The sequence below is a fragment of the Eupeodes corollae genome, chromosome 3 (genome assembly GCF_945859685.1).
Source record: "Eupeodes corollae chromosome 3, idEupCoro1.1, whole genome shotgun sequence".
NCBI lineage: Eukaryota > Metazoa > Arthropoda > Insecta > Diptera > Syrphidae > Eupeodes > Eupeodes corollae.
The window spans coordinates 1274892-1299390 of NC_079149.1; the positions used below are offsets into that span (position 1 = coordinate 1274892).

General features: G+C 30.6%; 1 protein-coding gene across 8 annotated transcripts in view; it reads left to right on the top strand.

The window, feature by feature from the left end:
* Positions 1-24499, top strand: part of LOC129950208 (PDZ and LIM domain protein Zasp) — an 89822-nt gene that overhangs the window by 52165 nt on the left and 13158 nt on the right. For 4 of the 8 annotated variants that reach the window (XM_056062057.1, XM_056062059.1, XM_056062055.1 and 1 more), the window contains exons 4-13: positions 9526-9677; positions 9756-9924; positions 10226-10359; positions 12628-12725; positions 13712-14114; positions 14366-14560; positions 16878-16989; positions 19571-20233; positions 20351-20512; positions 20729-20930. In XM_056062057.1, the coding sequence (XP_055918032.1) occupies positions 9526-9677; positions 9756-9924; positions 10226-10359; positions 12628-12725; positions 13712-14114; positions 14366-14560; positions 16878-16989; positions 19571-20233; positions 20351-20512; positions 20729-20930 (2290 nt within the window). Of the gene's footprint in view, positions 1-9525; positions 9678-9755; positions 9925-10225; positions 10360-12627; positions 12726-13711; positions 14115-14365; positions 14561-16877; positions 16990-17735; positions 17893-19570; positions 20234-20350; positions 20513-20728; positions 20931-22729; positions 22805-24499 lie in introns of those variants that run through there. The other 4 variants (XM_056062056.1, XM_056062058.1, XM_056062054.1 and 1 more) reach the window with 2 other exon arrangements.

Consider the following 24499-nt stretch of genomic DNA (forward strand, 5'->3'; position numbering starts at 1 on the left):
GTTCCTTTTTTTCATCCAAAAACGCTGAGACTGACGTCGGATAGTTGTTTTAAAACACAGCCACGGGCAGAGGGGGGGATAACGTAAAAAAATATATGTTTCTCCCATTTATGATGATTAAAGATCTTAAAATCTGTTTACGACAGCACAGCGCACCGCGGTGTCGGTGTTTCATGCACGCAATCATCTCATCGTACCTCCTCGTACAATGATGGTGGAGGTAGGGCGGTGTCAGTGTAAGGTAAATTTTCGCCATCACTACTTGCTGAGCTGATGCATAAAAAAGAGAGATTAATCAAAAGTCATTTAATATTGCATATTTGCAGGGGTTGTGTAAAATTGTTATTTTTACTGAAAGCAACTGGCATTTATATTACACAACATATTTCAGGTGTGAGTGATGGCATAGGTAAGGTAGGTAGCTGGATGATGGGAGTAGGAAGGAAATAGGGTGGCAGTGGTAGAGGGTAGTTATAACATTTGGTGCATTTTCGTTCTCATTTCGTAACAATTGTTTGAAATATGAATGAAATCAGCAGCTGAATTCTGAATTGCCAGGGAATTTAAACGAAAATGTTTTTGACAGGATAAATTACAACATCATCATCATCAACATCATTGAATAGAGTAAAGTATTGGAAATTCCTTGAATGAATGAACATATTGATTCAATAAATTCTCCGAAAATTCTGGTTTGTTTTTTAAAACATTCCAAACAATGGTAATGAACATTCTCCACCAATAGGTTGTTAATTAACGTAGATATACATATAGATTTTGAATCTATGTGTTTTATACTGCATCACTGAATTGTTTTTGTAAACTATGTGAAAGGTTTAAGTTTTATAAAATGAACTAAAACTAAAAACAAAGCTTTATAAATAATTTTAATAGGGAATCACATTTGTTTATAAGAATCTAACATAACTTAGATTTAAAGAAACTAAAAGAAAAAAACTAAACGAAGGTGCGGAATATAAAATGTGAAAAACACAGAAAGACATCAGGACAACGCAAAGCAAACAAATCAAACAGATACAAAGGACAACAGGGCCTTTGTTAGTCGACACAGTACCAACCTAAAATAGAAAAAAATAGAAACACACCTCCGTTCAGGTTCAAAACTTTATAACATGGCTCATACAAAGGTACACTATTTGTATTTTGTGTGTCCTGTATAGCTACATAAACGGGATAGATTTATGCCCAACAGTAGAAAAATTGCATAGGAAAACAGCAAACATGCTTTTGCTAAAACAATGTCCAAGGATTCAACTAAAGGTGCGGTGTGGCAACTGGAGTTTTCCATTTATAAGTTCCCAAGAAAAAAATGCAATAGAAGCATTTTTGGAAGCAAGCTAAATAAAAAAAAAACCTCAAACTTTATGGTAGCCATAGTGGCATGAACACTTGTTCTATCGTTATGGAGACATATCCCTATGGTATAATCCTTATTTATTTTTGTATGTGTTCTTTTGTATCTTTAATACTAAAGTAAGCAATGTGTGTATCATTTTTTGTGTTTTAAAAAGTTTTATTTTTAAAACAACGTTTGATTTAAAAATATATTTATGTACATAGACAGTAAATATGCTATGTAGCCGAATTATAAACCTTTTCACGCTATAGTGAAGCTTATGGTGCAGTTTTAATTGTCTATTTTGTAAGAGTCAATATAATTCACACGAAATAAAATAAATGAAACAATTTTCCAATAAAAAAGTGTACAACTTTATGGAAAAAATAAAATAAAAAAAATTGAATTGAATTATAGAAAGAATCAATGTTTTTTTTCACTTTTAAAAAAAGCTTTTCAATTCAATTTGATTTCAGAGGATAACCAAAATTAAATAAATTGATTGAAATGAAAGACCAACTATACAAGTTCTGAAATAATGTCAGATAATCTGGATTGTCATGAAGTTTTTGTATTTCATTTTGTTTTTCTTTGTTTCAACATAATATGATTTCATTTTTTTAGTTTTTACAAATAGTTTTCTATTTTTCTATTGGGAACTAATGAATAACATGTTAGTGATTTATTTTCATGTTTTTAAATTGATTTGATTAAATCAAAAAATTTACTAGATTTTGTTTAAAAAAAAGTTACTATAGCAAGTGCAACAAAATAAATTTCCAGTGCTTTATTATTAATAAAAAAAATATTCGAATTGTGTTCATGTTTCCTGGGAAAATCGGAAGTGGTTTGAGGTTTTTTATCGCAAAATGAAACGCTGTATAAATTAATCATTCACATATGAAGTACATATAAGTGTTTATTTTATTAAAAATTAAACAGATTAATATTTTGGATTATCAGCTTTTGTTTTGGCAACATTCGAGACCACAGAAACAATTTATTTTATTTATGTAATGTGCTAATGTTGTCTTCTATGCACTTGTGGTTGGAGAAGAACTCTTGTTTTGTTTTTAAATTGTCTTGTTTGTATGAAGGCCCTGTTATTTTTTCTTATCTAAAATTACATAAGTTTAAGGAGCTGTAGAACTGTACAATTATAGAGGTCTTAAGTTTGAAAAAGTGTTAAGTGTTTTCGATACTTAAAATTGGTCTACCTGGATATTTATCACTGTTTTACTTTTGTGCAGTAATACTTATACACTTTGTGTCACATGTATAGGGACAAGCTCTTTTAGTTTGAGCATATAAGACGAAATAAAAAAAAAAGTTTTGAAATATTATTTAAAACAAATATTTTGACATACAAATACTTAGACATAATTTATTTCGAATGATATTAAAATAAAATGCTGTTAAGTGATGGAATAGAAATTTAGTTTGGACGAATCATCATCATATATATTATTTCGTTAGAATGTCTCCCCTTTTCGGTTCTCATACAGAACTAATTTTAACAAATAAGGTGTCAAAACAAAGAGAATTTATTCCTTAAACTATGCGAATTGTATTTTATTGAATATTAATTTATAATTTTTTGAAAACACTGAACTTTTTATTATAATAAAAATATGGAATACTCGAAAAATATTATGTTAAGGGAAATGGTTCGTGTATTTGAATGAACTTATCCAATACACACCATTTTTTGTCGGTAAGCTAGTTTCCAGGTATTTTCTTTGTATATACTAAGGCGCGATTCATCCCAAGACACGACTCATCCTAGGACAACTCATCCCACAAATGGTAAATATTTGTATGCATACTCTTTGTATATGAAAGTATATAATATTTGTATATACATATTTGTATATACAAAGGCATACTTAACAAAACAATTGTTTGTGCATTCGAAAAGTTCGTTCAAAGCTCTTTCCTTTGTATAGCTTTATTTTAATTTCATATAAGAAGAACCAGGATGGAAAAAAAAATATCTGAAGATATGAAAGGGGAAGAACATGAATGTTTAAATTGTAAACCGATCGCCTATTGGTTGTGTAGTTAGGCAGGTGCCTAAAATGAAATAAGAATAGTTCATTGGTGTGTCAGCTTTATGCAGATTGATAGATAAAGACATGTTTATGATAATAATGAAGGAATGTTATTGGTAGGTAGAAGGTACTTACTGCAATCCAATCACATACCTTCTTTCCCAAAAGTTTTCAGCGAATAGGAACCTACTTTTTCCGATTTCTCTACCATTGTAATATCATGTTTGATTAAAATCTCGAGTTCGAAATTTTGCACTAATGCAAAACTCGCCATAGTGTTTCTATATGTCGCAAGTAAAAATATATTGGTACACATGTATATAAATATTATGTATTTTTTACAAATTTAAATGAAAGAGAAGGAGTGTTAAAAATTTGTATCTGTTTTTGAAACTTTCTTCAAAACTCCGTTAAAAGAAATTTGAGTGCAAAGCTTTAAGGAGTACCGTCCAAGGGTATCCGTAAAGGAAAATTAATTTGCCTATTTGCAGTTATACATGTGTAGAAAAAATATATTGCAAACGATTTAACTTGGATAATTTTACTACACACCTTAAAACGCTTTTGTCACCACTTCGATCCTGTTCCAGTGGTCTGTTCTTTTCGACTTTGACATTTGACTATATGTGGACCTGTCTGCATGTGTATATATTTATAAATGACTGGTGCACAGATTTGGTGGTTTGGTTCTATACCCTGAGACCTATTATTTGACATGCCTATTAGAAAGCTTTCCAAATGACTTGATTGTTTTGTCGTTGCCTCTGCAACTATCGAATCTGAATTGAAAGACCACTCATAGAAACATTCCTTCTCTTGCAATCATTATTTCATCTAAATACCAAGTATTTACGTAACAAAACATGTAAAATTAATTTCTAAACATGCATTTGACCATTTTTGACATCAAAGCCACCCACCTACGACCTATACTTATTTTTATAATAAATTCTGTGTGGTCCATAATATTTTCCAGCATCTGATAGCTTGTTTGTTATACTCCCAGGAGTATTAATTGACTTTGATTTATGAAATCCTAATTTGTTCTTATTACAACTCAATTACTATACCGATTAATCAACGTGCGCGCTCGCATAGTGCACAGGACGACGGCTACATGTCGGCATGTGCTTTATATTTCCTTAAAGAAAACCTCATACCATATACCTTACCTACCACCTTAACATAGTTAAACATCACAAGCTTCAAATGGGATACGCAAAATAAGTATAGAATAAAGTAAGAATACAAACAAAAATCTAAAGAAAATCTGAATCAGCATGATGTGAATATGAAGCCATAGAATGATAAATATGGGTCAGAATTCATTTATATATATGGCTCGAAATTAAAATTGCTGTCTTAGTGCCAATAAACAACAAAGGCACAAAATAAAATTCGCATAAATTCTCAGATTGAAATCATAAAGTTTGTAGCGCATGACCCAGGTGGCCAATTTTACAATATCTATAGTATACTTACCTAGGAAAAACAACAGGGTGATCGGTTTTCCTTGTCCAGATGTTGCCGCTGCCGCTGCCGCTGCTGCTGTCACACTCTGCTACCGCTTTTCTTCTTGCTATACCACCAACCAGCGCCAGCGTTCACCATTCACAATATTATACACTATAACTTGGAAGTATAGAGTTGGTCTACTAAATCATTTTTCTCTCAACGACTCTATGAGTTATTGCGTGGTGCAAGGATATTGAGACCGAAAATTCATTTACCTTTTGTTTATGGCACACCTGAGGGCAAGGCTGACTTGACTCTAAGGGGAGGCAGGAACCTGTCCTACTGTTTGGGTAAACTCATATACAGTTATTTTTACATATTTCTACATATCTATACCTGTTCTACTGTTGTATATATATGCACGTTCTTACGTGTAGAAGTTATATTTATACAGAACGAGTGGTGTTTTGAGATCCTTGTCTTGACTAAATGCCATTGTAAATTACCACAAAATAATTATTATTGATTGTCAATAAGTGTTAGGATAGTGTTCAGAGCAAATTTATGAATGTTGTTAATGGGGCGTGCCTATTACAACTCATCTTGTTTAAGAACACAACCTACATAAATTATATTTCTTAATGTTTCATATTTTATTCTTGTACGAAAGGTTCCAGATTGATGTTAGTTTGATAGTTCAAAACGAAAATTGCATACATTTATTAAAATATTGTTGTTTCATTTTAAATGATTTAGTTAACACTATTTTATTGAGTCAATTAGATCAATTGATGATTTTAAAAAAAATTTCACATTCTACGAAGGTTCAGACCACAAAATGGATACTTCAATTTTAAGCAATTTGGTACATTCACATTGCTTTTGAGTTTTTGACGTTTTAAATAAACGTAGGTCTGTTCCCTAAGATTAGGTTTGTTTGATTAGTTTTTTTCCACAATGTGTCACTATTTAGACTTGTTCAGATACATATTCTGAAAAACTGGGTTGAAAATCAATCCAGGTGGCATTTAACTTTTTTTTAACGGAATCATATATTTTAAATTTATATGTATTTTGTTAAAACACAAAAATTGAATAAATAAATTAAAAATGTCTATCATTTAAAAATTCTAATGAATTTTAGATCTAAATATTTAAACATAAACAGAAACGAATCAAATTGCTAAGAAATAACTAAGCCATTCCGTAGTTTTAACTTAAGCGAAATATTTAGAGGGTTAAAAATGCTAAATAAATTGCTTATAATGAATTTAACAATTTTCAAATTTGTTTAAAACTTTGCACCATTCTATTTAACAAGCCAAATTTAGAATTTTTATAAAACGTGATTTCTCATACTTTTTTCTTATTTACTAATATGTCCTCATTTAAGTTGAAAATATTTATTAAACTCACATATGTTCATATTTCAAAATATTCCTGTTTAAAAAATTAATATCACTTCAAAATGTAAGTATTAATGAAGATACATAAGATTGTATTCGTGTTCCTCATCCATTCCTCCCCAGATGAGTCCTTAATTATGCTTCGAAATTAAACGGGTATGTACTGAATATTTTAAAATGAATATATTTCTGACAGCTAAAACATCGGTAGCAGGAAGAGGTCAAATTTATCTATGAGCTTAGTCTATATTGGACTGTCCCAATATTTATATCCTTCTCAAATTTATAAGGATCAACTTTGTGACAATTCATTCCATTTTAATCCTACTCCTTCATAAAAGGCAAAGAAAAAAAAGGATATCAGTCTTCTCCACCATGACAAATACAAAGCCTTCTTCTAAAGTACGCTAATTTATAAAACAACGACACAAAATATAGGTATTTACTCCTATCAGTCCTTCATCCTATCTAATCACAATATCTGCGCTGAGTATCTTTTGTATACGAATACAATCAAAAACTTTACCACTCAATCATTGTGTAGAGCCGACACGGGGTTCCATTTTAAATATTTATATTTATTATCCTTTACCACAACCCACATCACAAAGTTTGGTTGGATATGGTATATAATACCATCTCCCTCTCGTAATCTAATATTTATTACAGTTTTAGGTCAGTAAAAGTTTATCAGTATCGCTTGGCTCCCCCGCATATTTCTCGTAGATCCCAGCTCAGCTGATCACATCCAGCCTGCATCATTTCCCTACTAATCACATATTCAACACCATAAAATGATACCAGATGTGACACTCTCCTTTTATTAATTGGTCCTTACTTTAAGGACTACAATAAATGAGTGAACGAGGAAGAGAGAGAGAGAAGTGTGTGTTTTGTTTTATGTGTAGTTTGTATTTTCATTGTCCTTGTCATGAAGAATTTCAGCTTATCATATTTTTTGTTTTATTTGAAACAATCTAACACACTTGCTTCCATCATCGCACCATAAGGACGATGACATCCTTGTTCGCAGAAGACATACTTACAAACAAACTTATACGAATATGAGCCTCATCTTGGGTCTTCGTGAATTTTCAAATTCTATTCATTAAACGTGTAAACAATATCTTTCAATCTAGAGAAAGGCTGAGGCATGCTTAATCTCATTTTATGTCGCAAGGATTTTACGCAAATGAATTCTGCGTCAATTAAATGGTCTATTATTCGAGGAATGGTAGGGTAATAATATTTAAATTGGATAAAGTTGCTCCATTAAGTTGAAAAAACACACACGTCTACACGTCTGACGATGTATGTATGTACATATAGTCGTGGATATAACGTATCCTTACGAAGAAAATTTAAGGATACCAAATTAATTCAGTGATGAGATGACGAAGGTGCTGTGTTTACATGTGTAAGGCGATACCTACACATATATAGTAAAATATTTACATCGTACCCCAATTAGAGAATACATAAATGTATGTAAAGTGTACCTATGCCAACCAAGATCCTTGTTAACTTTTCCTCTTCTCTGTGAACGTGCATAGGTTAGTAACCTACTTACGAAGAATTAGTGCATTGAGGTAAGCTAATTGGATCTAGTGTTTAGAATAAATGCTGTTTAAATCAAATAAAAACCTAATTCCAAGTTGACAGAGCATGATTAGGATGTGCAGGAGCTTAATTTTTTTAAAAATATTTTTCCTGCTAAATGGCTTACATAACGGACATAAATAAAATAGGTCTTCGTACTTATTATTTTTTTTTTAAAAGGGAATCGAAGATAGATGATCTATCCATGAATGATGAAGGAAATTTTGGACGAAAAAAATAAAAGAAAACTTAGAACTGAACAATTTCAACATAACAAAATGTAATTATTCTAAAACTATTCATTTCATTAAAATTTAATTTATGAAAAATTATAGCAATCACAATAGAAATATGTACTAGCGATAAATACCCTGCGGAAAGATCTTGACATATAAGCAAATAATAAGAGAATTGAACAAAATTTAACCTCGTGAAGTTTTTGATTAAAAAAATAGTTGCCTCTTTAATTTTCCTTAACTTGAATACCGAATTTTTGGTAAGTCTTTCAATGAATTTCTTTTATTTGTATTTTATTAAAATTAGCTATTTTGAAAAAATTGGTAACTGTTTCCTTATACACTGGTCCTAAAAATATCATAAAAATAACATTACAATAATTGACAAAATCCGTTTCGGAAGATTGTAGTGTAGCATTAGCATACTTATTCGTTAAAAAATCTTAAACTTTCAAAAACAAAAATGCGACATTTCGGGAAAGTATGCAAATTATTTTAAAAACCAATTTTTACAACTTTCAAGTGGTTGCAAAGTAAATAAAGCACTAAATAATATGCAAATAGATAGTGTAGACGTTTTTTTTTGAGAATACAAATAATGCAAATGTTAAAATTGCTCCCCAAACATTTTGTTGAGAATTCTAAAGAATTCCGTTTTCTGCTAAAAAGCACAAAAATAATGTTGCATATGTACCTTTGTTTTCATTACTTAACAGCACACAAATATGCAACAATCTTTAACCAATGCATATTTTGAGCAGTTGAAAATGCATTTTTTATTTTTAAATGTTAATAATTGGTATTTTCTTGTATTTCATGAATGCAGATCAACATGAACTAAAAGGATATTCATTCAACAAAATAGAAGTAACATTTAAATGTTATTTTTGTTCTCTTTTCATTCAATTTAAGAAAATAGTCATTAAATCAGTTTATTAATTGTGAAAATTAAATTAAAAAAATAAATACAATTTTCTCAGAACAGACCAAGGATAAATTGTTAGAGAATTATTCTTCCATAAAACTGTAGTGCAGTTAGTTAATAAGAAAAAGTTTATTATTTTTTTAATGCGGTTTATGACACGAAAGTTTGTTTTTCTTCCATTTTATAATGAAGATCCTTGTTATCGCTTTAGTGTATCATAACCGTCATCATCGTCTTGCTGTAGAATAAACTCTTTATCGACGTGACACCAAAAGAAAATTTAAATATCCTTTGCATCATTAATTGGAGTTTTAATTGCAGTAACTCTGTCCTTTTTTTAATTATGAGGGAAAATATTATTAAAACAATAAATTAAGAAAAATAAAAAACAAAAAATTAATTACTCACTGCAGCTATATACAAAAGAGTACAAAATAATATTAAGAGAGAAGCGAATAACAAATTGATGTCCTTCCTTTCATACTTCCTTCCACAGATTAATAGCGGTAGTTTAGCTGAACAAGCTGGTCTATTGCCAGGCGATGCTGTCATTAAAATTAACGACGTCGATGTCTACAATCTGCGCCACAAAGAAGCTCAGGATCTTGTCGTAAGGTCTGGCAACAATTTCATCGTCACAGTCCAGAGGTATGGTTTTATATAATGAATGCTTATTTGATTGGGTGAATATTTTTCTAAAAATCCTGTTTTTAATAATTTGTATAGGGGAGGTTTAACATGGCGCCCAGCAGTAACTCCAACTGGTCAAATGCCATCCCCCAACTCACATTCACCATATCCCCAAACAGTGACGAAAACTTCTCTAGCTCACAAACAACAAGAAGTTCATCATATTGGCAGTGGATACAATAACTCTGCTCGTCCTTTCAACTCGGTAAGGATGTGGATTTGTGTTTTTTTTTGTTTTTCTTATAAATGGACCGCAATCATTGAGATCGAAAAAGTGAGGATGTTGTGAAGTTTTTATACTGATTGTGTGATGATGATGATAGCGTGGTATAGAGGACGATGCTTCTTACACCGCCATCATTATCATCATCATTACTGTTAATATCCTTCATTGTTCTCCAGTGAGTCCTTGGACAGAAAAAGAAATGATGAAACTTATTTCTCAACAATCGATTATTTTATATCCCTTATATTTTTTGTTATTCTCTTCTTTTCACTGCATTTAGGTTAATGGAAACGATGGTCAAGTGAAGAGCATTGTCAATAAGCAGTACAATACCCCAGTTGGCATTTACAGTGATGAAACTATTGCGGAAACTCTTTCAGCTCAGGCGGAGGTTCTAGCTGGCGGTGTTCTTGGGTAGGTATCGAAGATTGTAAAGGAAGAAAAAAGAAATAATATGCACAAGAAGAAAATTAATAGACACACTGTATTCTATAGAAAAGAAAAAGAATACAAATTGATGGGGTTGGGAATTGGAAAGGCGATTATGGGGAAGGAAATCATTTTTTATTCTCTTTTGAGAGATAATTTTATTTCCATCAGCAGGATATTCTGATAGGAAACGAAAAAAGGAATTGAGTTGTTTAGGTTAGGTTCTATACTATAAGGAGGCAGTTAAGAGTTGATAGAGATATTATTGCAAAAGAAAATTTGAAAAAAATTTCACAAGAATATCGGATATTATTATAAAAAAAGTAATAATTGAGATAAAAAAAAACATATTGTATAGTTTTACTTATTTTTATAAAGTTTTCCATTCAGGGGATTTAAAAATTGATTTAAAGCAGGGGATGAAATAAAATACTTCAAACTTTATTTTGTAAAAAAAAAATATTTTCGAAATCATAGCATCTCCAATTTATGCGAACATGAAAGGACAGACTAAGTTTTAAGTTTATTTTTATACATTAATGTTTGTGTATTAGATGACTAATTTTTCAGTCCAATTGCTCTTAGTGATAAATTCTTATTTTCGATAATAATTTATAAAGCCAATTATTAAAAATAATGTATAAGTAAAGTGATAATTTAAGAATGTTCAAATTAAAAAACACTAAAGCATTTGTTTTAGATGAAATTTTAATGTCCACTTATAGACAAAATAATATAGAGAAATATAAAGGATCTTCAAATTTTTGTCTTAAAATACCATTTTTGTGTATATTAATGAAAGTAAACATACTTAGCCCATAGGAGTCGACAAACAAATTTATTGGAAATATCACATAGCTTCATCAACTAAAGTTTGAATAGAATCCAACCTTTTTTACCTTTGTCCAAAAGCTGCATTGAAAAAATTAGGCAAACAATTATAACGGGATATCCATTTTGCGGTTAAAAAAGTATAGGGCTGGAATTCGATATCTGTCGGCTAAGTTGTTAAACCAATTTTGTTTGTCCTGTTGAAAGTCTGACGTTTACGAAAATGGATTGCTTAACTATCGCACAACGCATAAAAAAGTTAAAACCTGCTACCAAACTGGTGATTTTGCCATAGCCACATATCGTGCTTTAAGAGGAGATTATGGTGTACATAATTTTTCAACTATAGGTAGACATGCAATTGGCAAAATTTTAAAGCTCGTACCACTGAAAATATCGCTGCTTTGAGTGAAAGTGTTTTCGAAGGCCCGAATGTGTTGATACCTCCATATTTTCAGGAATCAGGACTGTCTTACGGCACATTATGGCATAATTTGCAATAAGATCTACACCTTAATCCATATAAAGTCAAGCTCATACAACAACAACTTAAGCCAGCTGATCATTCACAATGTCCTAGAGAGATGACGTCGAATAGGTGCTTGAACAATAGTAGCTGGATTGCAATTGTTCTAACAAAATTTTCTTCAGCGATGAAGCACGTTTCTCACTCGTTGGGTATGTTAATAAACATAATTGTCGTATTTGGGGTTCTGATAATCCTCAATTAATTTAAGAGAAGAAATTGCATCCACAAAAAGTCACTGTTTGGCTCGGAGGTGTGATTGGAGTATTGGACCTTACTTCTTTGAAGACGACTATAGAACGACGTGACTGTTAATTCGGAGCGGTATAATCATATGAAAAGAGTTTTTTTTTTGCCTGATATTGAAGAATACGACTTGTATAATATGTGGTTTCAACAAGTGTTACATGCCACATAAGTCGAGCGAATATGGTTTTATTGTAAGAGACATTTCCTGGACACGTAATTTCTCGTCGTGACGATATCAACTGGCCACCAAGTTCATTGAATTTGACACCGCTGGATTTTTTTTGTGCGGCTACGGGACCGTGTTAATGCAGATAATACATTAACTCTTGAGCATTTAAAAGTTATTGCTGAAATACTTCACAATATGTTTCAAAAAGTGGTCGAGAATCACCTCAAAATTATCGATGCTTGCAGCAACTGGCGTGGTCGTTATTTAAATGATGTAGTGTTTCGCTCATAATGTTAACGTTAAAATTAAAAAAGAAATATTACCAAAATATATATTTCATATGCGTTTTATTTACGTTTTCTTTTGAAACCGCAAAATGGACAACAATGCATTTAATTTTCTTCTTTCTTTTGAGTTGCATAATATTTTTACTTTTCCAAAACCACAATCAATTGTTAAAAATAAAACTTTTTTTTAGAATCAACTTCAAGAAAAATGAAAAACAATACCAAGGCGATAAATCTGAAGTATTGAAATTCTTGCAAGAAGAAGAAACCGGTGAACACCATGAACCAGGTAATGAAAAATTAAAATATGAACATTACTACGAATTAGCAAGGATTTTATTTGCCTTAAACAAAAATGTTAATCTCTTTGTTTTGGATCAAATTTTAGAATAAAAAAAGCCAATTTATATCATTTTAATTTTTAATATTAAATGTTTTGCATGTTCAATGTTCAATCAAGAATATCAATTACACTCTTGAAAAGTGTTTCGGGCTGAAAAAAGAGCATTCAGAACGTGCTTTTTTATTTACTTATCAAATTTTTGGATTTTTGCCAGAAACAAAATTTATTTTTTTAAAAAGATCACAGTAAGACCTTGAAACGACTATTTTCTTTTTCAAGAACAAAACAGAAACTTATATACATGCATATACATATTTCTCTCACTATAAAATGTGAAACTTATTTTATTTTTAAATTCTTAATTGTTATTTATATATTTAATGTTTGTTGTTATTTTTTTTCTCTCTATAAGTTAATATATCTTAAAAGGAAATCTATGTCTTTCATAACTTTTTTTGTAACAAAAAGCAACTTTCTATTCATCACCTTTTCTGTGTCTAATTTTATTTTATTTTATTTTTGTGTGTTTTTCATATGAATTTGTTAATAATATTGTCCAGTTCAACACAATCCACCACAAATAATCAACAATCACATACCAAGTCAAAATCAGTCAAATGTAACCAGGCATGTGAAAGCCCCAGTCGATCGTCCAAAGCCCCCAAGCACTGGCGGACTCCCAACTGGACAAAACATTTGCACAGAATGTGAACGTCTCATTGTGTAAGTGTTTCGAAAACAAACTCTCAACTCTTTTTTGTTTAAACTTAATCCCGAATCCCTATCACCACAAAAAACACACAATCCTTTTTTGTAATAACTCGATGTTGCGTGTAAGAGTGTTTTATATATATTGGTTGAAATTGCAATTTATTGCAAAAGCAGCAAAAAGGTAAAACAAAAAGAACTAACTTAAAACAACAAATTTAAAGAACCCCGTAGTCCGGCAAACTTCTACTGGACACACAGCCATGCAATAGGAGGACAACGACCACGGTCGCGACCTATGACACCATCATCGAAACCGCACGATGAACGAATCGGAACTCCTTTGCAGCAGAACACTCTGGCGCCGAGTGCTTCGCATCGACCTAGTCTCCCTAGCCACCATCCCGAATCTAGAAGAAGGGATGGTGCCGAGGAGGAGGAGAAACCAACCTCACCCACTCCAAGCGTGGATCCTAGGTTGATAATTGTACCGGTGTGTCCGGCGCTGCAATCACCCGAATACAAAGCCGAATTGGAAGCGGCAGCAGCTGCAGCAGGGATAGCTCCACGGGAACAGAAGCCACTGACCAATTTGCCGCAGTGTTCCATTTGTGGTGTAGGAATTGTGTAAGAATTAAAACTTATGAATACGATTTTTATTGTTGTAGCAGTTTGAGTTCTCTCTTTACGAATTTAAATTACTCGTATATGAATCTACGAATTGAAGGCTTGTGTGTTAAAGTTATTCCTCATCCAATCCCTTTATTCCCGAATTGTCGTACATTTATTCGAAAAGCTCTTAATCCTTTCTTGTTTTTTTTTTTTGTTCTTTTATTTTACTCGTATTTCCAACTTCTACTACATACCTACACCGACAGTGGTGTTTTCGTCCGCATCAAGGATAAGAACCTTCACGTTGAATGCTTTAAGTGCGCTACCTGTGGCACTTCGTTGAAAAATCAAGGATACTACAATTTCAACAACAAATTGTATTGTGATATCCATGCTCGTTTGGCTGCTTCACAAAATCCACCAAGTGGAACTGAAGGATATGTTCCTGTACCAATTAAGCCGTAAGTATACTCCCCCCTTCCATACCAAGTATATTCTACACATTTTGTTCCTTGTTTAATTTAAATTACACGCAAAAATTGAACATTAATTGAACTCTTTTACTTAAAAAAATGTACATCAGATTACATTTTTCCTTTCTACTAGAATTATTCTAAAGTATTTTTTTAAACAAAAACTTAAGCTTTATATTCAAACTAAAACAGTAAAATAGTGCGCTTTAAATCAGAATAGCATTTCTTTTTTTTTTACTGGAAAACAAAGTTATTTAATTGAAAAAAATTGTATTTTTGATTTTGGAAATATTGTATGAGTTGTGATGGAAAAATGTACATATATCACATACATATCTCACGAACGTCTTGATATAGGGCTTAACATTTAAGGGTTTTCATAATTTATTTCAAAGTTAAGTTAAATGTGAACAACAACCAAATTCAGGTTTATTTGATTACAAAAAATCAGACTTTTGAAGAAAAAATTAGTGGTAGCAAAAAGTTGAATGTTTTAATATCTCTTTCTAATTTTTGATGACAATTATCTCGAAAATTAGAGTCATAAAGTTTCAATATTGAGAATGCGTCAACTAATGGCAAACTCTTTTCAGCGAAATTTTTCATACATAATTATTTAAATTCCAAGAAATCAATAAAACTTTAGTTTCTTGGTAACAAATCATTAAACCAGAAAAAAAGAGACCTACGTTCGCTGAAGCCTTCCCATTTGTGGTCTTTTTTAATACACCTGTATTTGGTTTCAAGACATTCTGAAGATATGTTTAGTAGTTTTTCATCTTTTTTTTTAACTGTCAGATACATTTTTTGTATTTAATATTACTAACAATTTTTTCTATTTAAAAAAATAAGTTCGAAGTCAATTTCTTCATTCCAATTATTCAAGGCGAATTCTAATTTTTAATTTGTAGGTTTATATTTCTTGTTAATTGTTTATTTTTCTAAAAGTTGCAATAATTGTAAAAAATGTTATTTTTAATTACAGAATATAATTGTTAATGTTAATTTTATTTATTCTTCGTAGGTAAAATATTTATGTTGGCAAGTATACTTCTTCAGGTTTATTGATTTATAAAACAAAACTTTTAGTTGAATTTAATAAAATAATAATAATTGTAATTAATAGCGTTGAAATGAATTAGTTCGTGAGATATTTTAGGTAAACAAATTGGACCGTTTACAATTAATTTCAATAGGAAGTTAAAAATCAAAAGGCACATTTTTGAGTATTTTTTAATAATTCTTCATAAAATTTAACTTACATTTTTGTTAAAGGCTTAGATTTTTAGAAAAAAAATAAATTTAATTAAAAAGGTGCTGATAACATACCACCCCGTCTGTCGATATGTCTTGTTTATAATATATTTTGTGCGAGATAAATATTTTGTAGTCAATACTTTCATTTATTCACCAGATATTGAAAATCGAACATCAATTTTTACCAATTTTGCGTACTTTTTTTTGTAGATTTTAGTTTTTATGAAAACATCTGGCTGTCAGATAACTATTCAAATTTTACTGAATGTTGAAAACAATACATTTTATAAGATGAAATTAGTTTTAAGCCAATGTCTTTAATTTTGAAGAAGATACTTGAGTCGAAAATCAATTCTTACAACCTTTTATTCATGCTTTTTTAGGTTTTTATTTTTTGTAGAAAAAAAATGTCAATTCGTTTTTTTTTTTTAAATTTTACTTGATATCAAAAACGTTATTTTTCGTTGCATACAATTACTTTACTCTTTAAAAGTCATTTATTTAGACTCTAGGGACCTTGAAACGTAGAAAAATGTAAACATTTTCAATTCGACAAATCTTCCTATGGGAAATTAATAAAGACCTAGCTCTTGAAGATTTACATATGATGTCTATAGTGAATATTGACATTTTTTCTACAAAATTCCTTGCAGATTTCGCTGCCAATTTGCTATAGAAAGGTACCTGTCCACCCTATCATCAAACAAATATTGTTCTCGCCCTTAATTAATGTTAAAAATAAGAACAGACAAAGCGATCAAACAAAAAACTGTCCACAATGACATTGAAGTACCAGCAAAATCATTGCATTATAAAATCTCAGATAATTGAAGAGCTATTGTACATATATTTTTTCAATAGCTTAATTCACCTTTACAAAAATTTAAACTTCAATCGAAAAAAACACAAATCTATTTTTGTTATAATTAAATAGATTTATCTTCTGAACCTTTAATTGTTTTTTAATTACTTTCAAAACTATCTATGCACGAGTATCTACTTAGTTCGAATAAAATTTTTACTGAATTATTTTTTTAACTTTTTACAGAAACACCAAACTGAGTGCTTCAACTATTTCCGCGGCTTTAAATAACATCGGATACAATGGTTCTCCAACTAATGGAACAACCACCCCATTGTACTCTGCGCCACCCAGCAATGTAAGTAGAACAAAAACTAACAGTAAATGTATCTTTTTTTCAAAAAAAAAACACTGAGTGCATTCCCTAACAAAGTTGATTAAATCATGTTTTTGAGTTTGAGTGTTCACTAAAATTATATTTTTTTTCTTAACCACGTGTACTGTTCGGTACAGGCCTGTTGTTGTTGTTTTTTTTAACACTCTTTGCAGGTGTGAACAATTTAGAACACAAACGGTACATTTTTATTGCATTGGTGTTCAAATTAATAGATTTATTTTTAACTTATTGTTTGAATTTAAATTAAAAAATAAAAGAATTAAAACACAAAACTATTTTAATCTGGTGACAATGTAGTTTTTAATCGAAAGTACTTTTGATGGCAAAAAAAAACATCAAAAAACCAATACACTCGACGGACTATTTAAAATGGGCTAATAATCAAATAGGCTTGCCAGATCATTCTTTTGAAGAGAAGGAATAGAATATAAAGACTTATTTTTTGAACTTAAACCATATCTCAAAAATTTGTGAAGTTTAAATGTTTGATAGTACTGCTTGTTTATGGAATTCTATTTTTAAATGTTTAAAACAACTTACATTTATGCATTCAGGACATAAAGTATTGTTTTTAATCACTCTTGTGTTTTAAAATGAATAAAAATACATTCCTGAACAAATTATTTCATCAATCTGCACTTCTGAAAAAAACCTATAGGTGCTAAAGCATAATATTAAAAGAAGATCAATTATTTTTTTTATTTCAGGCACTCAGAAGAATAGTGACCTAACTGATTTTTTAAAGCACTTACATTTATCATTCAAATAATCTGCGTGTTTTGTGTGCTCGAATATTTTGTGGTTTTAACTGTATCAAAACTGGTTCATATTTCAAAATATAAATAAATACAAAACTGTCCACAATATGTTTCCTCATTTTGTTATAAAAAACTTACAATTTTGAATTTAGGTTTGAAAATATTATTTTAATGATCAAAATGCAAAAATCTTTCAAACCACTCAATCAATCGCGACATATCTTTAAAAAAAATAACTATATAGTATAACTACTTGAAAACCACATGAACTAGGTACCTAAGTATCTATTAAAAAAAAAAAAAAAAATAGAAGACATTTTTCTGGCATGAAAAACTAAGATTTAAATTTAGCTCCCTCTTTCTTTTAATCGGGGCATACTCTTGTATAATGACTCTCAATGTACCTAGTACAGAATGCAGATGCAACTTCGCTTCCTGCAAATTAAAGGTGTGCATCTGTGCACAAATAGATTGGCAATTGCACCAACACCTTTTTAAAGTACATTTTATTTTATATGCGCGACGGCGACACAAAAACTACCTATTTTTATTGTCTTTTTTTAAATTTATTTTGAACTCATAGATCGCAGAATGCAAATGAAATATAGCAGAGATTTTTTAGTTCGACATTTCAACGCGTACGGATGGTGTCCGTGTAGCCGGACACTAAAATAATAATATTTTTTTATATTTTTCAATATATCGAATAAAAGAGTTTATTTAAAGTGATTGTTGTAGCAAACGAACGAAATATAAATTTTAAATAATATTGAAAATATAAAAAAACTAATAAAAGTCAGTTACATAATCATAACCATTCCCCTTTATAGAAAGAAGAAAAGTTGCTATTTTAAAGAATTTTCAATTTTTGCTGCGTTTCTGCGATACTGTTCATGTGATTAAAAAAATTAACAATAATTTTAAATTAATTTGTTTTAGTTGATATATTTTTTGGAACGATGATTAAGTGAAGCTAGAAGAATATATTTTAATTTTTAAGGATACGTTAATGACCTTGACCTAGTACGAACCTTTTCGTTAAAAACCATTTAGTAAAAAATAAAATAAAGAAGGAAAAATAAACTTTAAATTAAAGTCTTTATTTTTAGTTCACGAGAATCGAAGAGAAGAAATATAAAAATTAGATTTATTTGATAAATTTCAGCTCTGTATAAAGTTTTTTCACAAAGTTTTTATTAAATGTTATTAAAAAGAATTAAATCTATTAATTCTAAAATTTCTTCATATTTTCTTATCCTATTTTAGTGTTTTATCACTTTTTCAATTTTTCCGGCAGATTTTGTGAAAATTATGTTGATTTAATTTTCAAAATTCAAAATTTTCAAGATTCAAAATTCTGACAAACCAAACTTTATGTACTTTGTCATTTTCCCGAAACTTGAATACGTTGAGATTAAGTTTATTTAACACATTCTATAATTTGTAATTTAGAAAAATAGATTTTGTTAGGTATGTTTTTTTTCGAAATTCTAAAATGAAGATTAAGATAAGTCAAAATTTGATGTAATAGAAGTTAAACTCTTCTGCGACGAATCTACGTGATTTTTCAAAATAAAGCGGTCAATTTTAACTACTATGCAATAATTGTTTGCAGAAGTAACACAAGAAGAAATAGGACCTCAATATTTTTTATTTAACAACTTTTTTTTAATTTTTTCCAAAAGAATTTTTAACTAAAAGTTTGTATGTTTTATTTCTTTATGTTTTGCCTAATAACACTTGTTTGCTGCCCTTTTGCCTAACTAAACAAAAAAAACACTCAGATTGAAAGCACAAACATATCTGATCTACCCCTGCCACCACCTCCGTCACCAACACAACTTCAACAATTCCAAATACAAGATGCATTTTGCAATGGCAACCTTTTAACCTCCACAAACAACAACAACAACAATAACTCCACCATTAACAATCATTCACGCACGAACAGTAGCCTCTCGACAGCCTCATCGTCATCCTTGTCCTTGTCACCCTATTCGTCAACAAATGGAATCAACAATAACAGTAGTTGCAGTCCGATCAACAACGCAAACATTGAAAATTCCTTAAACAATCATATTGGCAATGGCAACACTGCCAATAGCAATAGTTATAATTCAACATCAACTCTGTCATTAGACCGATTTGCATCTTCATCATCGTCACCAGGACACTCGCGACAACAGTCAACTTCGTCCTCGACTGGAAGTGGTATCACTGCTACAGACTTTCAGTTGCCGCCACCTCCACCCCCACCACTTCCTCAGCAACAACAAAAGTATCATCAATTCAATCAAATACAACAACAACAACAACAACAACACCCGAACTCAATGACAATTAATCAAAGTGGCAAGCAAAACGAAAACGATATGAACTCGAACAATCGATATGCATCATCTGGCGGCAACAACCCTAGCAACGGCGGAGCCTCCGTCCAAGCCAATGTATATAGTAAATTTTTAAAAGAGTATTCAAATAAAAAATTAAACAGTAACTCGAACACAAACAACGACAACACTGAATCGTCCTCAGACGGGATTAAATTATTTAACTTCCCGCAGGGTGTCAGCGGACAAGGATCAGCCCCCAGTGGTGGCAGAGCTGATGATTCAATTAACTCACGCACCGGGCAGGACGGCGATCAGTTCCAATACGTAACGTTGCATGGCAACGTAATAAGGAGCGTTATCCCACCCGGTAAGGGAGTTTCAGTCAACTACAAGGTAAGTGCAAATTTGTTGCATACTTGGCTGCGCATTTATTTTTTCTTATTTACTCTGTTTAATGTTGTGATGCAATGCACATACAAATTTTATGTAAATTTTTATACACCAACCAACTACTCACTCACTAAAGCCAACACAAAATTGCGGTTTTTTAAAATGTTGAATCGAATTAAAAATGTACGCTTTATTTTTCTGCACACTGTATTCCAACAGGTAAATCAGGGTTTCGCTCGTCCATATGGTGCTCCAGCTCCGGCAGCTGCCCCCAAATCACCAACCTCATATCCACCACCATCAGCTGCAAACAACAACTGGGGCCAACCTAGGCCAGCTCAACAGCAGCAGCAACAGCAACAGCAACAGCCAGCAAATAATATGTATGCTACTTTGCCAAGGAGCAATGCTGGTCCCCAAGGTATGTATATCACAACTCAACCATTGACACCCTCTCTCAATTCAACTCAAACCCGAGAGTGTCAATATTGAATTGGAATTGGATTAAATAGGTTTTGTGTTAAATTGGGAACTAAATTTATGGAAAGTGAATGAAATGCTAGAATTGTATATTCGTATCTGACAATATTGCTCTTATAAGGGCAACATCCCAAAAGGATATAAATTAAGGGCTTCGGCTTAGAGATGTTATGATCGTGTCTATTGAATTTTTGAAAATTAATCTAAATCAATTTGTACTTTGTATATAGATTAGTAAAAGTTTGGGTTTTGATGATTTCTCATGGATTGGAAGAATCTTATCGGTTAAAGACCAAAGAATTAAGTAGTTTTTTATTTGCATTCCCAAACCAAAAAGACCAAAAGAGCCTATTTTCAACACAATCAATAAGACGAATAGGTTCTATGAGAAAATAGTTTGTTGATTGCAAAGTAAATGTGTTTGAGACTTAAAAGATTTTAATATCTCTGCATTCTCTAGTCAAGTCATAGGCGAAAAAATTTAAATAACTAATAGTTGTTAATAGCTAAGCATCTTACCTGTTACCAATTTTATATCCACTTAGCTTCAACTAGTTATTTCCAACTTTTAATTAAATGCTTAGCGAAATATTTATTCCCTTTGAAAGGCGGTTCATCTGAACACGCCTAAAAAGTGACACTTGATGAGTTCAAACGAACATATTAATTTAAACTGTAAGATACTATGAAGCCTAACGGGTTTATCAAATTATCAAGAATTCAAGTTCACATTTTTTGGTTTATGCTGTAGAAAATTTTAAAGTTTTCAAAGACAATTTATTAGCTGCTAGTTTACTGAAAGTTACAAATTTTGTATCGGGTCATATTTTGATAGCTTGAAAAATAATCCAGTACAGACAAATTGTGGAATACGTTTTGTATATTTTTTATATAGAAAATAATTTAATGACATTTAGTTTTCCAATATGATCACTGACATAGGTCCATTGCGATCTACATAGTCCATTCAATCCGTTTAATGCTTTTAATAAATTGATTATAAGTTAAGGGGTTGACAAAGCTAAAGCACGACTCGACATGGTTTGCTATTCATCGCAAAGGCAGCTGCTTCCTCATTTCTAAAAAAATGAAGACATTATCAATTGTCAAACATATGCAACTGCCATCAAAACTTCTCAGAATTTACGCCCTTAAGATGTCTAGAAGCTTTCATTAAACGAGTAAAATACGAAAGAGAGTTGTCGTTTCAAACCAATTTTCTGTACCAAATCATGAAAACGTTGGATTAAAAGTTGGAGACAAATTCTTACGAGGGCAAAAATGCGGCTATATTTCATTTTCTCTTGATTAATACCAATTAAAAAAAAGAAATTTAGTTCTTAAATATTTATAATAACTTCTTCTTTGACCGATAAGAATTTCAGTTCCATGAAGCAATTTTACACAAATAAATGAAAAGGTATGATTCTAAATAAGTTATACAAATACTTTGGCATCCCATTCACTTTCAAAAATAAAACTTGTATATTTGGCTAAAAAAATTAAATGTTACTGACAAAAACCTTCTTTTTTTTGGAAAAATATCCCTATTAAAAAATAAATCTGTCTCCTCTGTGACCAATCAATATCCACCTAACAAAAGAAATCAAATATAATTAAACTTTTACACAAAATAAAAAAAGGAAAACAAAAAATACCATAACAACATCAACTATTTATCTCAAACCTTTATCATTTATGTTCTATTGTATATATTGTTATGTATGTTACTGTACATAGGACGCCCACACTCTTTCTATGCAACACAATACAGAAAGCCCATCACCACCGGACCCAATAATAACTTCTACCGAGGTATGCAAAATCATATAAATGATATACAAATAGCTACACAGAAAAAAAGTCCTTAATATAATAAATAAAACAGCTTTTCTTGCTGAAGCCCTTTATTCCATCATTTGCCCAATACAAACATTGCATCTGATATTTTATTTGCTTGACTCGCTTGTCGTCCTGCGAGGATAATTTATATTACCATTCCACACACCAATCATAATAAAATGAGTTGCGGTTTTAATATTTTGTTGCTGCTTTTTAAACCACCTAATTATTATTACTATTGCAACAGTAGTCGGACTGCAACATAAATTATTATCAGACGCTTCCATTAATTTCTTTTGGCCATTGATTAAATCATATTGGAGTCCTTGGGGGAAAATTAAAAACAAAATGTCACAAAAAGGGGTAAAAATCATAATTAACCTCAAATAGATGTTACTCCTCGCAACTTACCTGATGGTATTGACTTTCTGCCTTCTTGGGATGGAGAATGCATTAATATCCTTAAATATTGTTGTATAATTGAATTGACGGATTCTTTCATTTTTTACAACATGCATACGAGTGGAACACGGTGCACACTGCACAAGTAAAAATGAAAAAAGTATGCAATTATTTTTTAACATCCTTCCTTATTGGCTTAACAATTAACGAAATTAAAATGGATAAATACAAAGTATATTTGTGTTTATGTGCATTTTCTGGACGTAAAATTGAAGCAACAAAAATGCAAGTTACACGCTTGAGGAAACAGTATTCTGATGCATTTCTGGGTCCTTTTGATTATAAAATGTTTCCTCTCTTAGGCACCGATGGATGTCGGTGTGATGCTATATATTTGTTATTAAACTTGTAGAGTTGCAATTGATGCGGCAAATGAGATAAATACACATTTTTTTAAATTATACACTTCCACATAGAATATTTATTACTTTATTACTTTTTTTAAATTTTAAAATTCTCACAAAAAATGAACAGCATCTGGTACTTTAATTTATCACTAATATTATATTCGTTCAAGCCTGAACAAATATCCTACAAAACTGTTGTATATAGTATCAAAAAATAAAAACACCAATATTCATACATGTATTACATTCAAATTGTTGTTGGAGATAATATTTTTAAGAGGATTAATTAGTTGGTTGGAATTAAAAAAACAAAAATATGAATGAAATTGCGTACGATTTAATGTGCTGAACACAATATGATTTTGTAAGAGTTGCGTTTTTTTTCCTTTTTTTGGAAACAAAGAAATTTAATTTTATTTTTTATGAAAATTATAATTATGTAGTAGGAGGTACTTACAATACAAATTTATTTTAATATGCAATTGTTCAAAAGGGTTAAGTAGTCTAGCCGAAATAATGATTCTGGCTTCAAACTTAAAAACAAAGGTTTTCGTTTTTTTTCGTTGCTTAATAATAATAATATTATAAATATATTACACACTAGAAGAGATAATACGGATTTTAACATTAACTTAAAGCTTATAGGTAAATCAAGAAATTAAAATATTCGTCGCACGGAATGAGTTACGAACGAAAAATGATGTTACCAATAGATTAATTGTATCCATAGAAAAATAATACCGTCGATGTCTGGTGTAATTTTTAGAAAAATCGAATTTCTAGCAAAAAAACCAAAACCTACTAAAAACAATTAAAATTGTTCTTTCACTCAAACGTCTTGTTATAACAATTTCGTTAT